Source organism: Carcharodon carcharias, chromosome 22 (genome assembly GCF_017639515.1).
Source record: "Carcharodon carcharias isolate sCarCar2 chromosome 22, sCarCar2.pri, whole genome shotgun sequence".
NCBI classification, from domain to species: Eukaryota; Metazoa; Chordata; class Chondrichthyes; order Lamniformes; family Lamnidae; genus Carcharodon; species Carcharodon carcharias.
Genome location: NC_054488.1, coordinates 57,116,638 through 57,138,245, shown reverse-complemented (window position 1 = coordinate 57,138,245; position 21,608 = coordinate 57,116,638). Strand labels below are relative to the sequence as shown.

The window sequence follows — 21,608 nt, the reverse complement described above, 5'->3', positions numbered from 1 at the left end:
CAGTCGCAATAACTATCGTCGATTGTCATATAAAAACCCATCTGAGTCCCTTTAGAGCAAGGAAATCTGCCATCCTTACCTGACCTGGCCTGGCCTCAATGCAACTCCAGATCCATTAAGATGACTATTAAATACCCTCTGAAATGGCCTAGCAAGCCACTCAGTTGGACCAAACTGCTACAGAAAAGTAAAAAGGAATGAAATTGGACAGATCATGCAGCATTGACCTAGGTACCAGAAACAGCACACCCAGCTCTGTTGACCCTGCAAAATCCTCCTTACTGACATCTGGGGGCTTGTGCCTAAAGCAAGAGAGCTGTCCCACAGACTAGTCAAGCAACAGCCTGACAGAGTCATTCTCACTGAACCATACCTTACCTGTCCCACTGACAGGACAGACCCACAGGGTGGAAGCACAGTCATACAATCAGGATGGAGTTGCCCTGGAAGTTCTGAACATTCAGGTCAAACATGAGCAAGGAAACCTCCTGCTGATTACCACCTACCATGCCCCCCACCCCACCTCAGCTGATGAATCAGTACTCCTCCATGTCGAACACCAACTGGATAAAACACTGAGTGTGGCAAGGCCACAGACTTTACTTTGGCGGGGGGGGTTCAATCACCAAGAGTGGCTTAGTAGCACCCCCACTGACCAAGCCAAGTCCTGAAGGACATAGCTGCTAGACTGCGTCTGTGGCAGGTGGTGTGAGAACCGGCAAGAGGGACCTTGACCTCATCTTTACCTTACTACCTGTAGCAGCTGCAGCTGTTCAGGACAGTATTGAGTGACCACTGTCCAGTCCTTGTGAAGGTGAAGTCCCCTCTTCACATTGAGGATACCCTCCATTATGTTGTCTTGCAATGCCCACTGTGCTAAATGGATAGATTTCTAACAGGGTTAGATTTGTCCTGCTTTGTGTGGACAGGACATATCTGGGCAATTTTCCACATAGCCGGATAGATGCTAGTGTTGTAGCTGCACTGGAACAGCTTGGCTAGGGGTGCAGGAAGTTCTAGACCATAAGTGTACTATTGCCAGAATATTGTCAGGACCCATAGCCTTTGCAGAATCCAGTGTCCCCAGTTGTTTCTTGATATCAGGTAGAGTGAATTGAATTGGTTGAAGATGAGCATTTGTGATGCTGGGGACCTCCGGAGGAGGCCCAGATGGATCATCCACTCGGCACTTCTGGCTGAAGATTGTTGCAAATGCTTCAGCCTTATCTTTTGCACTGATGTGCTGGGCTCCCCCATCATTGAGAATGGGGATGTTTGTGGACCCTCCTCCTCCAGTGAGTTGTTTAATTGCCCACCACCATTCATGACGATGTGACAGAACTGCAGAGCTTAGATCTGATCCATTTGTTGTGGGATTGTTCAGCCCTGTCTATCACTTGCTGCTTATGCTGTTTGGCACGCAAGTAGTCCTGTGTTATAGCTTCTCCAGGTTGAAACCTCATTTTTAGCTATGCCAGGTGCTGCTCCTGGTATGCCCTCCTTCATTGAATCAGGGTTGATCCCCTGGCATGATGGTAATGGTAAAGTGGGCGATATGCTGGGCATGAGGTTAGATTGTGTTCGAGTACAATTCTGCTGCTGCTGATGGCCCACAGCGCCTCATGAATGCCCAGTCTTGAGTTGCTAAATCTGTTCGAAATCAATCGCATTTAGCACGTTGGTAGTGCCACACCACACAATGGCGGGCAATCTCAATGTGAAGGCAGGACTTCATCTCCACAATGACTGTGCGGTGGTCACTGCTACCAATATTGTCATGGACAGATGCATCTGTGGCAGGCAAGTTGGTGAGGATGAGGTCAAGTATGTTTTTCCCTCTTTTTGGTTGCCTCACTACCTGCTGCAGACCCAGTCTAGCAGCTATGTCCTTTAGGACTCGGCCAGCTCGGATGAGTGCAGGTCCAATAACACTCGAAGCTGGACACCACCCAGGACAAAGCAGCCCAGCTGATTAACACCCCATCCACCACTTTAAACATTCGTTCCTGCCATCACCGACGCACAATGGCAACAGAATATGCCAGGCTTATCCCACCTTTTCGCTTGTGGGGGGGTGGGCCACATTTCCATTTTTTTCTTATTCAATGAGCTGATGTGCAAATTTCAGAAAGATAAGATTTGCTACAAGATTAAATTGAATTTTTTTTAAATGTTAAGATGTTAAGAAATGAAACAATTGCTGAGCAAAAATAATGCAATTTCATAGCAATAAAAGAGTAAGTGATAAAAATCACCAGAATGTGAGAGAGTCAGTGCATGTGTTCCGGACTTTCTCCCAGTCTCAAGGTGCTCACTCATTCACCCTCACCCTCTATGAGTGGGTGTGTGTGTATGTGTTCATGTGTAGTGGTGAGAGTGAACAAGAAACCTGAGACTGAAAGTAAGGCATCACACACCCTCTCTCTCACACACACACACACACACACACACACACACACACTCTCACTCACTCTCTCACTCACATACCCCACATACACTCACTCCCAAACACACACATTCTCACTCCCACACATACATGTGCACTTACCACGCACACACACACGCACTCTCAATCTCTCAGTCAACCTCTCACATGTGCCTGCCAGCTTCTTACCCACTCCCTGCTCCTCTGATCCTGGGCTCTGCGGTGTCTCACTCCCAGGCCTCGCAGCCGGCCGCTCCTTCCCAGGGTTCCCAGCAGCGTTATTTCACCCCCCCAGCCCCAGTACTCTGTTCCCCCCACCGCTGCCAAAAGAAAACCTCTTTCCCCTCAGCAAACTCACTGCCACTGGTATTTGCTGCTCCTCCAATCACAGACTGTTTCTCTCCCACATTTGCTGCTGTAGGCTCTTTAGTGAGCAAACGCAGGAGAAGACTGGCCTGTGATTGAAGGAGCAGTTCCTTGCTGAATCCTTCACTCTACTTACCTGTTCGACTGGCATTTTGAAAACTGGCTCTGGGGACGACACATAGAATGGCTTCAGGGGCCACAATCTGGCCCACAGGTTGTCGATTGGAGAAGCCTATGTGTATACCATAAACAAGATGCACTGCAGCATCTCATCAAGCCTCCTTCACCAGCACCTTGCAAACCCACAGGCTGTACCACCTAGAAGGACAAAGTCAACTGATGCTTGGGAACACCACCACCTGCAAGTTCCTCTCCAAGCCACCCAGCATCCTGACTTGCAACTATATTGGCTGTTCCTTTGCTGACGCTGGGGCCAAATCCTGGAGTTTCCTTTCTAACAGCACTGTGGTTGTACCTACACCACAAGGTTTGCAGTGATTCAACAAGGTGGCTCACCCCCACTTTCTCAAGGGCACAAATGCTGGCCTAGCCAGTGACACCAAGATCCCATTAAAGAATCAAAAAACTGGTTTTGTTTGTGGCAGTTGTTGGTTGATAATTGAGTGTTCTGGCTTCAGCAGATAATGTAAAAATCCAGAATAAGCTGATCTTCTGACAGTTCAGAACTTTATATCAATTTTTCCCGTTTGCTGTGTAAGATTCAAAATAGACATTTAAAGCAAGACCCTGTTTGCCTTCTCAAGTTGCCATAAAAGTTCCCATGACAATATTTCAAAGAAGAACAGGGAGAATTCTCCATAGCTAATATTTATCCCTCAACTAACATCATTAAAACAGATTATGTGGTCTTCACCTCCGAGCTGTCTGTGGGACCCTGCTGTGTACAATTTAGCTGCTGTGTTCCTTTCCTGGCTCCATGTTAGTTGACATTGTTAAGGATTCTCTCTCCTTGGGTTCAGCCTCTATCTCCTTCAAATTTATCCCTCTCCTCAATATAAAACAACTTTTGACACCATTGTCCTTGCAACTACTACCCCATCTCTGACCTCCATTTCCTCTCAAAAACCCTTGAAAACATTGTTTCCTCCCAAACCCCTGGTCATCTTTCCTGGAATTGAATGTTGAATCTCTCCAATCAGGTTCCCAAACTCTCCAGAGTACTGAAACGGCTCTTATCAAAGTCACAAATAACACTTTGCGTGACTATGACAAAGGCAAACTATCCCTATCCCTCCTTGTCCTTCTCAATATTTCTGCAGCCATTCTCCTCTCCATCATACTTCAGGTGGGTAAGGTTGCATTCACCTGGTTCCGTGCTTACCTTTCCAATGGTAGCCAGAGAGTTGTCATCAATGGCTTCTTTGCCCATTCCTGCAATTACCTCAGGTATCCCCTAAGGATCTATCCTTGGATGCCTCCTGCTTCACATTTACATGTTGCCTTTCAGCAACATCATCTGAAAATCACTTTCCACATGTACACTGATGGCATCCAGCTCTACATTACCACCACCTCTCTCGATCTTTCCATTGTCTCTAAATTGTGGGACTGCTTATCTAACTACTGAATGAACAGAAATTTCCTCCAATTAAGTATTGGGAAAAATGAAGGCATTGCCTTTAATCCCCACCACTGACTCCATCCATCTGCCTGGCAATTTTCTAAGCATGAAACAAACTCTTTGAAGCCTCCATGTCATATTTGACCCCAAACTAAGCTTTCAACCACATTTCCATACACTCTCTAAGATCCCCTATTTCTTCTTCTATAACATTGCGTGTCTTTGCACCAGCTTCAGCTACTCTGTTGCTGAAACCCTCATCCAAGCCTTTGTTCCCTCAAGACTTGGCTATTCTAACACACCCTGGACAGCCTCCCACATTCTACTCTGTGTAAACTTAAGGTCATCCACAACTCTGTTGCCCGTGTCCTAACTCACACCAAATAGCATTCACCTGTTACCCTGTGTTCGCTGATGCACATTGGCTCACAGTTAAGCAATGCCTTGATTTTAAAATTATCATCCTTGTTTTCAAATCTCTTAATGGCCTTGCCCCTCCCTTTCTCTGTAATCTCCTCCAGCCCTTCAATCCTTTAGGGTATCTGCACTCCTCTAATCCTCTTGAGTATCCCAATTTTAATTGCTCCACCATTAGTGGTCTTGCCTTCAGCTACATCGGCATAAAACTCTGGACTCCTGGGACTTCGACTCTAGGGTCTGCTTGCAATCCCAGCCTGTCCACTGCTGGGACTAGAGCAGCTGACCAGTCAGATTGACCAGCAGCTCTCTGAGGTGTGATTTCCTCCCCAGTGAGGGACAGAAGTCCCATCTCCAGTCAATTAATGCTTGTCGGAACGTTAAATAGCTGCGGGGCACCCAGTATCAGTGAGGATGTGTTCACCTCCGAATCTTTGTAGGACGGGAAGGGAAACCCCACCATCCTAAAATCCTGGGCATAATTTTGTTTTTGCTGTAACACAGTGGAACATTTTTTCTGCAATGACTGTAACCTTCCTTTGAATGGCAGACAGTATGGGTTGGTTGACCAGACGTCTTTTTTTTTATTAAATGTCCCGGTGTCCCGACAGTTTTCTCCAAATTGCTCAAATGCCCCAGTTTTTAGCTCCCCTCTTTAACCCGCCCCTCAGGTTCCATTTACTGTTGGCAAACCCAAAAAAAGCTTCTCATTCTGCACTGCACTCTGGGAACCTGAATGCCGCCCACTTGTTGACCGTTAAGTGGCTACACTGGGAAGCTTCCACATGTGGAGAAATCCTTCTCACTGGCATCCTGAGTCAGAAGGGAATCAGCCTTTGGATGGCGACGGAAGTTTGGCAATGGCGTCCGCCAGTCGCAAGCTGCACTTGAACAAGTAGTTGAATGATGCTCATTAGTAAACCACCAATCAGTGCTGAGAAAGGTGGCAGCCGAGTTCGGTTGAGCTGTATCACATTCATTTGAAAGATTGGGTGCCTTCCTGCTTGCGGCTCTGGGTGCAAACAAAACCTCTCATACTTGAGGTACATTTGCTAGTTTAAAATTCCAGCTTCCGGCTGAAAACATCTTTTGTTGGAATCCATTGCGCAAGTGATAACAAACAAGGCTTGTAAATGGAGATTGGTCTTACCATCGTGCATTGCACAGTAAAGTTAGAGTGGATTAGGGGATTCTGATTGGGATCTTGCAGCAAACGAAGCCTTGGTTCAGTTTTTTTTTAAAGAAAATGAGGCAGAAATGTAATTGAAACAAAAGTCTGTGGTTCATCGGTCTTCAATAATTGGGTGTCTTAATAGTTGCCAATTCTAGTTGGACATATTCCAGAAGATGTCATTTCGTGACCTCCTACCTTGAACTGCCCATCCCTAGAGTCCTGGCATTGGTCGCCCAACACGTGCATTGTCATGGAGCCCTGCATTCCCAAGACTTTGCAATGTGGCCCGATTTTGACTTTTGAAAATCTGCTTGCCCTAAGTATGAGGAGGGGGCGGATTTTAACCTGTGGCAGGGTGGTGGATCCAGCTTATTTCCACATTTAACCGGTGTGAGGAAAACCCACATGGGGCTGGCAGGTCGGGAGTCTTCTCAAAACAGCTTTGTCACTGAGAGGCTTCTGGCCCAAGCTCCAAGTTTGAATTCAAAATGAAGCTCAAATCTCTGTCTTCAGGCAGAAATGTGTGACATGGACTCAAAAGTTTACTACAGAGAGGGATGAAACATCAAAAGATACAGCCATTACATGCAGCTCTCCTGTGCCTTTGTAGGACAACATTAGCAGGACTTTGAGAGCTATTTGTTTGTTTGTCTTCCCAGGTTGAATGAGGGGGAGAATTTTGCTGGCCCACTCCGGGAATTTTACCATAGTGGGAACACCACCGGACAGGCTTCCTGCCACACAGAAGCAAATTTAAGTATTCAAGTGCCGTATTAAGAACCATTTTACCAGGGAGTCCTTCGTTCAGTTCAAAATGCCTCCTGATCGATGGATCCTCCGTCAGGTGGGGAGCAGCCTCCTGGCAGCAGCCAGGGAGGAAGTATTTTTCATTCAAAGAGGTTGGGCAGGGAGGGCAGCCCCAGTGGCCCCAGCAATGACCTCAGACAGGTTTCCCCTCCATCAATCTAATTTTTATATAATTTTTTTCATTATCTTCACCCTCTGTTCTGTCAGCTGCAGGGCCCCTGACTTCTTCAGCAGTGGTCACCGTTCCTAGTAGCACTGCTGAGGCTCCTGAGCTGCCAGCCAATCAGAGGTGGGACTTCTTCCTGGGTGAGGGGCAGAAGTCCCATTTCCAGTCAATTAGCCAGAACATTTGATGGTTGTGGTTCTGCAGACGTCCCACTGACGTTTTTGGCAGTGGGCAGGGAACCCTGCCATCCAAAGAATCCTGCCCAATGTGTGTTGTCAGGGAGGGGGCGTAAAATTAGATGAGAAGGTGGTTAAATAATGGAGGGTGGAAAGAAATAATGAGGTTAAATAGGTTTTCAGAAAAACTTTGTTACCAACTTAAAACTTACGAGTTTAACAATTGAAGACATGGAAAACAATTGCATCCACACATCTGTCCCTGTCCCCAAAGACATATTGAATCTCCATGTTGTAATATTAATAAGAGTGGATGATCATCAATCTACATCTGGGATCGAGCATTTACCTGTAGCTAAAGACCTGAAAAACTACAATTGAGTTTACAGTCAGTGTTATCACATCCATTATCTGACACAGAATGAAATACAGAATTAAATAATGATTTATCGAGTCAATTTCAATGCAAAAAATTATTTATAACTAAAGATCACTCAGATACATTAGCAACCACAAAACCATTAACCGACCAGTTTTGCTTTGATGTGTTAATATCTCGGACCATAGACTGGAACAAATGAAAAGTCTGAGAATGAAAATGAATGAAAGTGCTTGAAATGAATGTAAAATCTGTATGTGTGTGTGAGAGAGAGAGCTGAATACACACCTAGAATGTATAAGTACTTAAGTAAGTTCCCACGGTATGATTTCAGAGAGAGTGACGTAATAAAGTACTTAATTGGCTTGTCAGCACTTTGACACGTGCTGGGGCCATGAAAGGCACAATATAAACGCAACTCTTTCCTTCTTTTCTTCCTTTAACACACATGCAGAAATACAAAAATACTGATAATAAATAAGGTCATAACTTTTCCATTTTGTTACCAAGATACATGCCAAGAGCTGTGTCTCTGAGACTGTTAGTCACTCGTGATATCGTTGCCAGTCTGGTGTAATTTAAATTTAATAAGGTGAAATCTGGGGAAACTTACACGTTTTTTGAAAATTTTACAAATTTCTTCTAGAGTCAGACATATGGTTCAGTACAATGTGCCTAGGAATCTGGAATGACCTGGAATGCACTATTTTACCTGAAAATTGGAAAGCTCTTTCAATGACTCGATCAGCTGAATGGCTTCTTTCTGTGCTATATCGTTCTATGAATCAAAGGGCAAGCATTTGTGGCTGCATTTCCAAATGCAGGAGATTTACCACTGGCAGATACTGAGCAGAGGCCAAACACTTTCCTATGCAGGGAACAACTAGAAGTAAAATTATCAAAGGCATCACATACAAAGGGGCATTGTAAAAGGCTTAGCCTCTGGTCACCTGCCTGCTCTTTCGACCAGGGGAAGAGGGCTGTTAGTGTCTCAGGCAGGAAGACCAAAGATGCAAAAGGGAGAAAATAAGCAATGTACTATTTTAAAAAAAAGTATTTTGCAAGTGGCACAGCAGTACAGAGCGTTTGAACATCAGGCACTGTGAAGTATAACAGTAGGAAACAGGTTCACACTGACAATCCCATGTGCCGTCAATTTCCGGTCTTAGCTGTGCTGCCAGACAGAAGTGCTTTATAAAGCTCACGTATTTCTCAACTGGAAGGAATGAAAATTAAGAGGATGAATCTCCACTGACCACTGTTAAGCACATCCTCCCCTGGGGATATTTACCTGCCCAGCTTTTTGCCTAGGATATTATGACGCACTGAAGGAAGAATGAGCAGGAAATAAGAACGTTTAAAAAATTCTTGTTTTGTGAGACATGTGAAATTTTGACCTTCATGAGGTGTTTGTTGCCTGTGAACTAGAAAATTTAATTTGATGTTGGGTATAAAGTTATTGCATACCTTATGAATTGCATGCATCTATGTTAAGCTATGGTAATGTTTCTTTTTCCAGTTTTGTTGCCTAGCACAGTAACTCTAATAGTTGTGCTGAAAAACATAAAAAATAAAATTCACTTGACTTACTGTGACATTTCATTATGTTTCAGGACCTCAGGTATTTTAAGTCAGAAAAGACACATCGAGGCATGCTGAAAGAAGGCTGGAGGGAAACTCAGAAGCCAATCATGTGTTCTTATAAATTGGTGACTGTTAAATTCGAAGTCTGGGGACTTCAGACAAGAGTAGAGCAATTTGTGCACAAGGTCAGTCAAAATGATGTGAAATGTGAAAAGGTTTGCAGTTGTAATACATAATATCATCGATCATGGATCTGTTTAGGAGCTGAGCATATTTGTATGTTCTAATTTATGGTGATGATTTAATATTCTAGGGTGAAATTGGTTTGCACCAATAGTTTGAAATAGGTTCATGGCAAATCAGCTGACTATTTTACACCTTGCTAATTTTTTTTTTCCATTGACTCCAATGACTGAGGAAATCTGACTCCACAGGCTCCAAATGAGCACAGAGGCATTTGCACAGTTTCATCCTCAGTTGAAAGGGCCCTACAACCTACTTTCAACCTAGGTGCAGCACTGTAGGCAAGCTCATCATTCACTGTCTTCCATGTTTCTGCCTCTGTTCACCACCTTGTCCACTAAATAACATCAGAATTGTGACATGTCTTCCCAACGTCACAGAACATACGAATTAGGAGCAGAAGTTGGCCACTTGGCCCCACGAGCCTGCTGCACCATCCAATAAGATCATGGCTGATCTGAATATGACTTCAACCCCACATTCCTCCCTAGCTGCGATAACCTGCCACCCCCTTGTTAATCAAGAATCTATCCAGCTCTGCCTTAAAAATATTCAAAGACTCTGCTTCTACTGCCTTTTGAGAAGAGAGTTCCAAAGACTCACAACCCTCAGAGAAAAAAATTTCTCCTCATCTCTATCTTAAATGAGCAACCCCTTATTTTTAAACAGTGACCCTGGTTCCAGATTCTCCCATAAGAGGAAACATCCTCTCCACATCCACCTTAAAGGTTTCAATTAAGTCACCACTTACTCTTCTGAATTCCAGTGGATACAAGCCTAACCTGTTCTGCCTTTCCTCGAAGGACAACCTGCCATTCCAGGTTTAGTAAAGCAAGTGAAAGAAGGTCTAGTAAACCTTCTCTGAACTGCTTCTAATGCATTTATATCTTTCTTTAAATAAGGAGACCAGTACTGTACACAGTACTCCAGATGTGGTCTCACCAATGCCCTGTACAACTGAAGCATAACCTCCCTACTTTTGCATTCAATTCCCATCACAATAAATGATAACATTCTATTAGCTTTCCTAATACCTGCTGTACCTGCATACTAATCTTTTGTGATTCATGCACTAGAACACCTAGATCCCTTTGAATCTTAGAGTTCTGCAATCTCTCACCATTTAGATAATAAGCTTTTTTATTCTTCCTGCCAAAATGAATGACTTCACATTTGTCCACATTATGTTCCATTTCTCAGATCTTTGCCCACTTACTTAACCTATCTATGTCACTTTGTAGCCTCCTTACATACTCTTTACAATTTACTTTCCTACCTATCTTTGTGTCATCAGCAAATTTAGCAACCATTCCTTTGGTCTCTTCATCCAAGTCATTTATATAAATTGTAAAAAGCTGAGGCCCCAGCACTGATCCCTTTGGCACACCACTTGACACATCCTGCCAACCAGAAAAAGACCCATTTATACCAACTCTCTGCTTTCTGTTAGTTAGCAATCTTCTACCATGCCAATATGTAACCCCCTACACCATGAACTGCTTCATTTCCCAAAGTAAAGACTGTTATTGTTGTGAGCCATGGACCATTCCAGGCAACAGATATCATCCATGTTTGCTCCCTCTCACGTATGCACTATGGCTCGCAGGATGCTACCCTCTCAAGAGTTCACCATCTGAATCCTGTAGGATGTATGTGGTGATACTGGTGCTTCCATATGTTAACAGTAAAGACTCAGGACGCTGTGACATGCCTTCTTGTCCTAGGCCACTCGTAGTTCTGATAGGCTCCTGTATTAGGCCTATAATGACAGAAAAAAGTGAAATGTCATAATCTAAGCTCCACGACATGCTTTCCATCTGAACTCACATTACAGGCTGGATTTAATGGAAGCAGTGGGAGTTTGCAACCCCACATTGTCATATAGGGAAGACCTGCCAAATTAAGTGCCACTCAAGCACTTAACTGGACAGTGGTGGGCTTTCCCCAGGATCAAGGACCCCAGGAGCAAAAGTCCCACCTGCTGGGGCCAGCTGTACTGCGGGGGCTAAGGGAGGGAGGGGTTGGGAGGGCAGTGGCTGCTGCCAATATGGCACCCACCCAAGGCCTAGGTTCGCTGTTGGATCCCAAGCCACAGGTGATGATGGCAGGCAGGGTGCCATGATTGGGGATTGCAGGGAAAGAGGGTCGGCAGCAAGGACAGCAGGTATCTCTCAGTAGGCCCCCTCCCATCTTGATGCTGGGCTCCTCAATCAGACACTGAACGCATTTGAATGAAGGACCCACACCCTCACACACAATTTTAGTGGGCATTAAGAGGTCCTTAAGAGGGCATTAGTTGCTTCACATAAGGACCTCAACTGGCAGCGATGGGGTGCGCTGTCCATGGGCCTTCCCACCACTGACTTAATCAGGACAGTGGCGGTTAGGTGGCAGGGTCCCGACCCACTACCCTCCTCTGCCACCACCAAATTCACCTCAGGATAAGGTATTAAATTCTGCCCTACATGTTTGTGGTTTGTGCCTAGGTGAGAATGGTTGAGAAAAAATGCTAGACTAATTGCTGGATGATAGTAGTACTGAACTTGAAGAATACTTGCATCTTCATCTTTTCCTGCTCTATCTGAGATGCAAAGATGTCATCCAGAGGAATATAAGGTTTCTAACTTCTGGACTCCCCCTCCAGTTTTTGTCTATTCCTTGTCAAGCAACACAGAAATAAATTGAAGGAGCATATACATGATGTACTTGATCTGTAGCCCATCCTGAATGTCATAAATGAAGATGTATCATGCTGCCTAAAAAGTGATACAGTAACAGCGTAACGTATAACTGTGCACTTTTAATGCAATTTCCTCCATATGATATTATAGCAGCATAACAAAATGAATCACCAGTGCAGTAGTCAGTTACACTGGACGGTAATTTATAACCAGTAACAATAGCCCTTGGTACTATGGTCAATAACATTAACCATCAACATCAAGGTTAGCAAAGAGTCACCCTGGATATGGAGGTCAGTAACACTATCTCTAATTATTACATTCAGTGAGAGCAGTAAGGCTAATTTGAAGAGCCACATTTCTTAGCATCAGATTACAAAACAAAACGAGTAGACTGCTTGTTCTTTTGCCCCTACCCCTTCCTCATTCAATGGTGATAATGCAGGGAGATAACAAAAGAGAAATTGAATAAAATGCTGTTGTATTTTTCATTTATTTTGTCATAACGTTTCAACAGCTTCATCAAAAAGTTCAGTTTTTAGAGAGACAGTTTATTTTTGAAACATGATCACCAATGTTCCTTGGAATGCTTGTAATTATGCTGCCTATTAGCAGGGTCTCTTTTATGATTCTGTCCCTTACACCGGAAAAATATATGGCCACAACTCACTTTATTGCATATTTAATGTGTTGAATATCAGCTCTTTTTAACCATTTTCTCCTTAACATTCTGTTGGAACACTGCACAACACAGCATGGAACAAAATCCCAAATGACCAGCTGAATTACACTGAACATCTGGTCTCTCAGCTGAAATAATACATCTTATTCCGACATTTAATTAAAAGCAACCAGACACCAAAATAAATTGTACAATTTTCCTGCTTTTTAAAAACTTGATCTGCACTAAATAAATCATAGATTCCATCCTATAACATTGTCAACACTGCAACCTGTCCATTCTGTCTATTATGTTCCAGCATATCTTTAGTTGTTCTTGTCCCTTTTGGCCCCTCTCATCAAGCAGATAAATTTCCCAGGACTTTGCCACTACTCATGTGCAACTGGCCCTGTGTGGGAGGAGGAAGAAGGGCCTCCCTCCCATTATTCACTGCCATTGATGGCCTGAGTGAGATTGGGACCTTGGATATAAACCACATCCTGTAACTCCATGACTCATTATGTTGGTGGATCAAGATATCCTTACTGTGCCGTCCTGTGAACCTAACATTCATGGATCAGTGCATTGGGCACCTACCCACCACTTACTATTGTTTTTGTTGACCCATCTTGGCTAGTTACATGAACAGGTCATATACTGTACAAACAGACCATGTTTTTATAATGGGACACTAGGAAAATAAAATGTCAGCTAAACGTGTGGGTTTATAGTTACCTTTGTGTGTAAAATTTAAAGAAAAATTATTTTATTAAGCCATTGTCATAACTTCTCTCCTCCCAGTTTAATAATATATTTTTCACACATAGTACAGAATATATCCTTGCTATGATTCCTGACACTTGCGCTTTTATTTATAGCTAATGACAATTTCTGTTAGCAACCTGAAATCTTTATCAACCTAAACATGTATCTTATAACATGCTGTGTATAAATTAGTGTAATCCAGATCTAGCCAATTGTAGTAATCTACATATTGAAGGATACATTGGATGCCCACATGATTCTCCCATCATCTTTGAAAGTAAAAAGTAATATCTCACCAGACTAGTACGTGCTAAAACTCTGTCAGGTTTATTTATAAAAAAATACGTAAGCTGGGTTTTTAAAACGGGTCCATGTTGGGATTAGAAGTAAGGGGGCCTGCAATTTCATGCTGCCTCACGTCATGCTGAAGCATTTTCAGAGAGGTCATGGTTGGAACAGCTACCTATTCCCAAGCTGACTGGGATTTCTAGTTGGCAACGTAAGCAAGAAACATTGGCCTGGGCCATGGCCAGGCAACCATGGTGGGCTCATATTGGGAACAGGTAGGAGGGTTGGGGCAGCCATGCTTCATCCCACTAGGGAATACCCAATTGCAGTTGTACCTCCATGATCACAGCCAAGGGAGTAATGGCCATTTTAAACTTTTTAAAAACCGACCTCTTTTTCAGAGGGCATCTCCATACTGAGGCATCCTCTCTCTCTCTCTCTCTCTCTGTCCTGAATCAGCAGCTCCCACCTCAGTCAGTGGGTTACTGATGTGTGAGTGCCAAAGGGCTTCCCATTGGCATTCCAACCTCAGGAGCCCGCCTGCCATCCATAATTGGACGATGAACCCACTCCCTGCCTTTAGTTGGCCTGGCCCTTTAAAAATCAAAGCAGCCATGTCTGAACCAGGCCGTGGAGGGTTGTGACCTGGAACTGATACCAACTTCAGATTCCCAACCCCAGATCGAAATTCCCCATACAAGTGAAAAGATGTAGCAAAACGATACTTGAAAAACAGAGCTAGAATCAGCTATTAAGAAGTTTCAGAAGCACTTTTCAGAATAGTGGACAGGATTTTTCAGCTGACAGGATTTCCTGCCCCGCCAATACTGCACTCCAAGGAGCGTTAATAAGCTGGAGATTGGACTTCCGCCCTCTCACTCAGGAGGAAGTCCTGCCTCAACTGCCAGTCAATCTGATTGACCAGCAGATCTGTAGTTTCCAGTAGCAGCAGTGGCCAGGAGTGGGACTACAAACAGTCCCCAGATTCAACATGCCAGACTTCAGGACCAGATAAGTGTGGGTGGTCTCATGGCGGGGTGGGGAGGTGGGGGTCTTGACGTAGGGACCAAAAGAGAAGAGCAAACCTTTTGGCAGGGTGCCCAATGTGGAAATTCCCATCCAAGACCTGAGTAGGGTGGTTTTCCCCCTGCTGCTGAATTCCTCCTGTTGTGTTAAGGGCTCATTTGATGTCTCAATGATGAGATCTTGAGACTTGTATTTTTAAATGTGAACCATTTATTGTTAATCTTTAGCTATCTATAGTTCCCAGTTAATGGCATATATGGTGCTGCTACCAACTGTTACCAGCTGCCTCTAGAATGTTCTCTCTGAGTCTAATACCATGTGACTCTATACATCATAGATTGGGAGGTGCTATTCTCTCATCACATATTAATTCTTATTCTGCCAAACACCTTTACATCACAATGGCTTGTAAGCACATATAACATCATACAACACCTCCCACCTGCCTCAAAATTGAGTGCCATTAAGAATATTAAGGGCATCAATTGGGCCAAGGGTGGGATGACCAACCTAGGCCTCGTCCTTCCTACCATAAAATTGTGGAGAGGTCGGGACAGGTGGTGGGAAAGCCATGAAGGGAATATAACACCTCCCTCCCCTCCCCAGCTGCAAACACGCTGATGGGGAACCGTAAAATTCTGCCCAGTGTTTCAGACTCTGGCAATCAACATATCCTGTGAACGGAATAGTCAGAGTCTCTTTTATAGACCTAACTGACACAAGTTCCATTATGCATGTGGAATTTGGACTCTGTTGTCATAACTAAAAACTACAGAAGGGTCCCACAATTATTATAGAATGTAAAAGCCTCTGAATTTGGTGCTCTCACATATGATTAAAAGATACATTGGTACTGTTACATGAAATGCTAATAAACAATTACTCATGTTTAGGTTCTGAACACCTGACGATGCCTTGACAACATATAATTCCATTTGTCCTATTACGATGGTCAATTTCCAAATCAAACTTGCATGGTTCCTACAGACAACCTTGACTATATTGTACTTCGTAATTCTGCCCAAAATTGACCATGATAGTGGCAAAGAATGGGGAGAAATTCTAGTGGTGACATCTACTACCCCCTGAAAATTTTGTATCACTTGTGTTTAATTATATGCAGGAATTAATTGGAGTTTCACTTGAGCAGATATGAGAGACACCCAGTGAAATTGGGGTATCATTGAGTTAGAAGGTGTATACTTGTGATGTTTCACTCTGCAAATAAATGTTAGACTGAGTGAAGATTGGCTCCAGTACTATCTTTCACAAACTGGCTTTCTGGAATATAACACTCCCCACTCCTCTGATCTAAATTTCTTGCCGATTGAAATTTACTGCTGGCCACTCCTTCCCCACAACTGCATGCAAGTGAAAGTAGGGGATAGGGTCCAGGTCCCCAGTCAATTTTGCACTTGCCGCCACTTCCCACGGTACTAAGTGACCAATTTCATGAAGCAGCAATAACAGCTTTGAGCTCAAGGATCTCTTCAGTTTGAGGTGAGCATTTACTGCTGAAGGCCTCAGTCTTGGCCTTCATTTGAAACATCTACAGGGTTTTTCTGTCCCTCTAAGTAGTGCAGCTGACTCTTTCTGTTGCTGTTGCAGTAGCCTAGGAGTTCTCCCTTCTCTCTGGCAGATTCCCTTTTGGAGCTTGACTCATCACAGGCACCTGCAATGGCAGGAAATTACCCCAACCCAGGAAAATGGGTCAGTTTTGGAGCAGATTCAGAGGGGCAGATAGAATGATTGCTCTGTGGGAATTGCACCCAAAATATGAGGTTCCAGCCCTCTGTCTCCTTTTTGAAACATAGGGAGAACAACTTCCATAAGATAAAAAGTTAAAAATGAGATGATTTGTATGTGTGGATGGATTCCATGGGGATCCTTGCCAACTGCTTAATGGCATTTCCATGTTATCAGGTTATCCGGGATATACTGATGATCGGCCACCGACAAGCTTTTGCCTGGGTAGATGAATGGTATGGTAAGTGAAACTGTTCAGTTTCAGTAATGTTTGCCAAAAATCCCAGCTTTTCCATGTTTTATCACCTTAAACATGGTATGAAGACATGATTGAAAAGGCATTTTCACAAAGGCTTTGCTACTGGGAGATTTTTCTGACTTTGAGAAAAGATTTATTTAAAATCTACTGGAAAATGGTAAGGTTGTCAGCAAATTAACCTTTTAGCACCAGTTTTCAATTTGAGCCGTTAGGTGCCTCCCTTGCATCATTACTCAGGTAGGAATATTGAGACCACAAGTAGGCCTTTCAGTCCCTGCTTCATCATTGAATTAAATCGTGGATCATCTGCACCTCAACTCCATTGCCCTACCTTTGCTCTATGTCTCTAGTTACAAAGACAAGCTGGCTGTCAGATGTCAAACTCTATCAGCGCTTTTGACTCGCAGAAGGCTGTTGGAAATTTTTAATAAATAACCCAGGGTACCTCACTGTCTTATTTTTTCCTTTGCAGCAAGGAATTGTCTGACGCCAATTTGGAGCCTATCTAATGGTGTGGCCAAGATAAAGAATTCAGAATATGTGAACTTCTTTCAGCACCCTTTTAAAAGAAAAGGCTCAAAATCAGATCCCATTTTAATTTTACCTTTTGATTTCCCTCTCTTATTCTCTCCTTCCTTGAGCTAATGATGTGTAGTTATAAAGGAGGCTGCAGTCTTCCAATACTTAGACATACAGCCATTCTTTCTATATGACCCTGGACACTAAGTAATAGTATTGATTGTGAGGTATCACAGTCTAGCCCAAATCTGTCTATACCTGAAATCTACACAAGTATATTTCCAACAGAAGTTATTAGATAGTAATGGAGTGGGCACCATGGTGGATTTTAATCCTCATCCCTACCCTAGGGACATTGAAGTCAATTTTAAAAATCTCCATTGCTTCCCTTGCTGAACATAGGAGTGCTTGACTACTTCCAGAGCTCTTCCTATGCCACTTTATATCCAGCCAACAGCAGCTTTGGGTGGCTAATCCACTATTTTCTCTGACCCCTTACCTTGCTGGGAGGCATTCAGCTTTACTCAGTATCTCCTTCCAACAGCACTGCTCTGCCCTGGAGTACAGCCTTGTGAAAAACTTTAGAACATTGTGAAACAAGCATTGCCATGTTTATGGAACTCTGTATATTTCTAGTTAAATATTAGTCAGTCAAATCTTGTACAAGCAAAATTCCTTAAGGATCTGACTTGGTCTTGTGAGTTCATTGGAGCGGAATATTCTGAAAGACGTGGTTTTCTAGCTCTTTTTAGTACTTACTAATTAGCAATTTATACATACTAATTCACTGCAGATCTATGTCATGAAATTTACATCTCTGCAGAGTGTCTCAGGTCGTAGTTGCAGTAAAACTGCGGTCTTAAAAACCACTTGTATAAAGACCACCTGTTTGTGTTGACCATTTTAGTAGCCATTTCAATGAGAATTTGCATTTATATTAAGGGATCACATCTTTATAAAAACTATGAGAAGGCAATTCCAAAAGGTAGGTATTTATTACGTTTTCACAATTTGAGTAAATATATAGAGTTTCTTAATAAGGGATGGACAATATTAGTGTAAGTAAGAGCTTCCTCTTGTTTTGATACACTGAAAAATCTGAAATGTCTGCCTTGAGGTCTTGTAGCAGGTATTCTGATGATCTTCTGAAAGCAACTTTCTTGAAGATCTTTTTGGCTTATACTTTCACATTTCCTACTGATCACACCTGCGCTGCTCCACTCTTTCCCCTTTTTCTCTCCCTAGAGCACTCCTTCTACTCTAACCTTTCTCCACCACCACCACCTCCCCGCCACATCTTTTTCTCCAAGTGGCCAATGTACATAAAGCTAGTGCCCCGCTACTTCTGGAACCTTCCATGTCTGCACCTAGAATGTTGTCTCTCTTTTTTTATGTTTTCCTCCCAGAAACCACTACATGCCTTGAGTTTAATGTCCTCAGTAGAAAATGCCAAGAAACATCTTGAACTTTTTACAGATATGACAATGGATGACGTGCGGAATTATGAGAAAAATATGCATGAACAAACGAACATAAAAGTTTGGTTTGATCAGCCTTCCACAAATACTCCTTCCACGGATGAAATACAGAGTGATGGCAACGCAAGTGTATGTTACATTTTTCCTGAAGTACATTTTAAAACAAACCTCCCGTTCTTTGGGAATTAAGGATATCAAAATGTTTTCCCTTTAAATACAATCTGCAAAACACAATGGCAATATAAAATTAGGCATGAGTGAACAAGAAGACTCATGTGCGGTAGGGCTTTTTATGGATAAGTTAATTTTTTTTGCCACTGAGCAAAGCTGAGTGCTGGAAAAATCAGTGTTTAACCCCTTTTACATTTATGCGCATCTTTAAGTTTGCTATTGCCGTTATATCCCACACTGAGCGCAGCTGCACATTTGCTGCCTTCACCCACCTGACCTGAATACAGTGACTCGTGCTGGGTTATAGCTTTCTGAATACTGCCAAGCTTTCTGTACCTTAGCCAACATGTAAGTGCTTTATATATGAACCAAAACAATGATTCGCAGTGGACTATTCATCCATGGAGGCCATCATAGCCAAACATAATTCTGTTTTCACATGACTTCCACATGTATAAGTAGCTAGAAGCACAGACCTGGATCAAACTTGGAGCTAATTCTTCTGCCTATGGCTCACACAGTACCACTGGAGCAGCAACTCGATCTTTTTTGAAACATAATTGCTGTATATTATTATTTATGCAGACATCAGAGTTGCTAATCAAGATGGCATTCGCACCAATAGCAGAAAGAGGGGGTAATTTTAATCTAACCTGATTGGATTGGATAGCCGTTCATTACACACTACCCACATTTACTTCCCATTGTCATCACTGTAAACTAAAAGTCAGTGGAGTGTGAAACAGGTAGTCAGTCCAATCCCATCAGTTTCCTGCCAGGCGAGTTAGGTTAAAATAACCCCCAACTTCTTTATCCAAACTTCAGAGAAGTATGAAAGATGAAAAATCACATTCTCAGAGAGTACTGCAGGGACTTTACAATGCAGTGTTAATCGATCATCATGTTTTATTCTGATTCAATGGTCATCATTGACATGTTGCCATCCACCAGTCTGTAATTGATGAAAATTCCAATTATAGTCCACTGTCCTAAGAATATGGATTTTGAATATGATTGAAACTTAGTGCTGATTTTGACTTGGTATCCTATAATGGCTAAAAAAATGTACATAAATGGAAGTTGTCAAATCCTTGGGTGACAGTGACTATACAATGATGAAGTGCAGAAGTGAGGAACACCTTTAAAAGGACCATGTTCAAAGAAATGAGGAAATAACAAAAGCAAATGGATTAGGGGAGGTTGTTCAACATTAGTTCAGTAGAAGTCAAATGGATCATGCTGTGTCAGCTGTAAGTGGCCAAATTTGAGACTATCAACATGGAATTACTGTAGGAAGATTTTTCAAAGAGCAGAAATTTTAATTCATTCCACTTGGCAGGAAGGGAGCAGTTAAAATGAAGTGGCTCCATTTCTCTTTGTGTTCCTGATTTGCAATTTTAAAGCCATGAATTTTGTTGGCAGATGAAGCAACAGCTGGACCGTGGCAGGAGCCGCATGAATGCTAAGCACCATCCTATATCATCAGTAACACTCCAATGGCATTTGACCTTGTCCTGAGTGAAGAGAACGCCATGGCCGCCCTACTCAATGACATCTGCTTTGGAGACAGTAGACGCCCTACAAGGCAAATATTTTTCTTAGTGGGGCCAGGAGAAGCAGGAGTGCTCTTCCAACTTCCACAAGGACAGTATGGGTTGCTGCTGGCTGGGCTCCCACTTTCACAAGACTTTGCCAAGGATCCTCACTCTTCCCACCTCCACAACTTACCTGTGAGCCAGAGGGTGGGGTCTACACTGCCCAAACTTCCTCTCCTATCTACCAGCCAGTTGCTGTTTCCCACAGGTTTCAGGTGGACAGCTGACCAGTGGCATGCAGATCAGACTGCAATTAAATATATTGGGCCTGAAATGTATGGCAGTGGGTGTGTTACACACTCACTTTTGACACCCAAAACCCTCTCAGTCTTAAAGTCTACCCATGTATCTGTGATTGACCCTTGATTTTAAAGTACAATACAATCAATAATCTATTGTTATGTGACCCAAGATTTGTGTGTACCCTGCCAAAAATAATACCAAAAAGTGTGTTGTGACTAGAATTGCTGTAAAGTGTAATGGTAGGTGTGTAAAGTATTTATATTATACCTACTAACATAAAAAAAGCACCCAGCACTAGTTATGGATGTTGTCTTTCTAAACTTGGGTGTCTTTGAAGTGAGCATTTTGAGTTCCAGAACACAAAAATGTGAGATTTTAGTGCTTACAGCTTTTCATTGGTGTTGGTAGCATTGGGAACAATTTGAATTGATGAATTAAGAGTATTAAACAAGAAATATGTCTAAACATGAAAATAATTTTCTGTTCAGTTAGAGTACAATGGCTGATTTTTAAATAAATAACGGCAGCTTTAACATACGTTAGCATGGAAAATGTAACTTGTTTATGATAGAAAAAAAAGTATATATGCAGCTTCATAAAGGTAGAAGACCAATGATAAGTGAACTATGATATGTCACAGTATTTTGGCAGTGCAAAGCTCCTTACACATGCTGTATATTTTGAGGTTGCAATAGTCCTTCTAAAGAGTCAGAGGTTTGTTCATGGATTTGAAAGTTAGCACTTCATTCATTACTTTTTATATTTAACTTTACATAAGTTCAATTAATAATTACACAGTAAGATCAGAAACCTAAGGCTGGATTTTCCACTCCCGTGCTGGTGGGTTTGAAGGCGGA

The 21,608-nt window shown here is 42.7% G+C and overlaps 1 protein-coding gene across 4 annotated transcripts in view; it reads left to right on the top strand.

The window, feature by feature from the left end:
* Positions 1-21,608, top strand: part of LOC121293707 (cytoplasmic phosphatidylinositol transfer protein 1-like) — a 322,349-nt gene that overhangs the window by 294,022 nt on the left and 6,719 nt on the right. For 3 of the 4 annotated variants that reach the window (XM_041216893.1, XM_041216891.1, XM_041216892.1), the window contains 2 exons: positions 9,106-9,261; positions 16,664-16,727. In XM_041216893.1, coding sequence (XP_041072827.1) covers positions 9,106-9,261; positions 16,664-16,727 — 220 coding nt within the window. Of the gene's footprint in view, positions 1-9,105; positions 9,262-16,663; positions 16,728-18,740; positions 18,872-21,608 lie in introns of all 4 variants that reach the window. The other variant, XM_041216894.1, reaches the window with a different exon arrangement.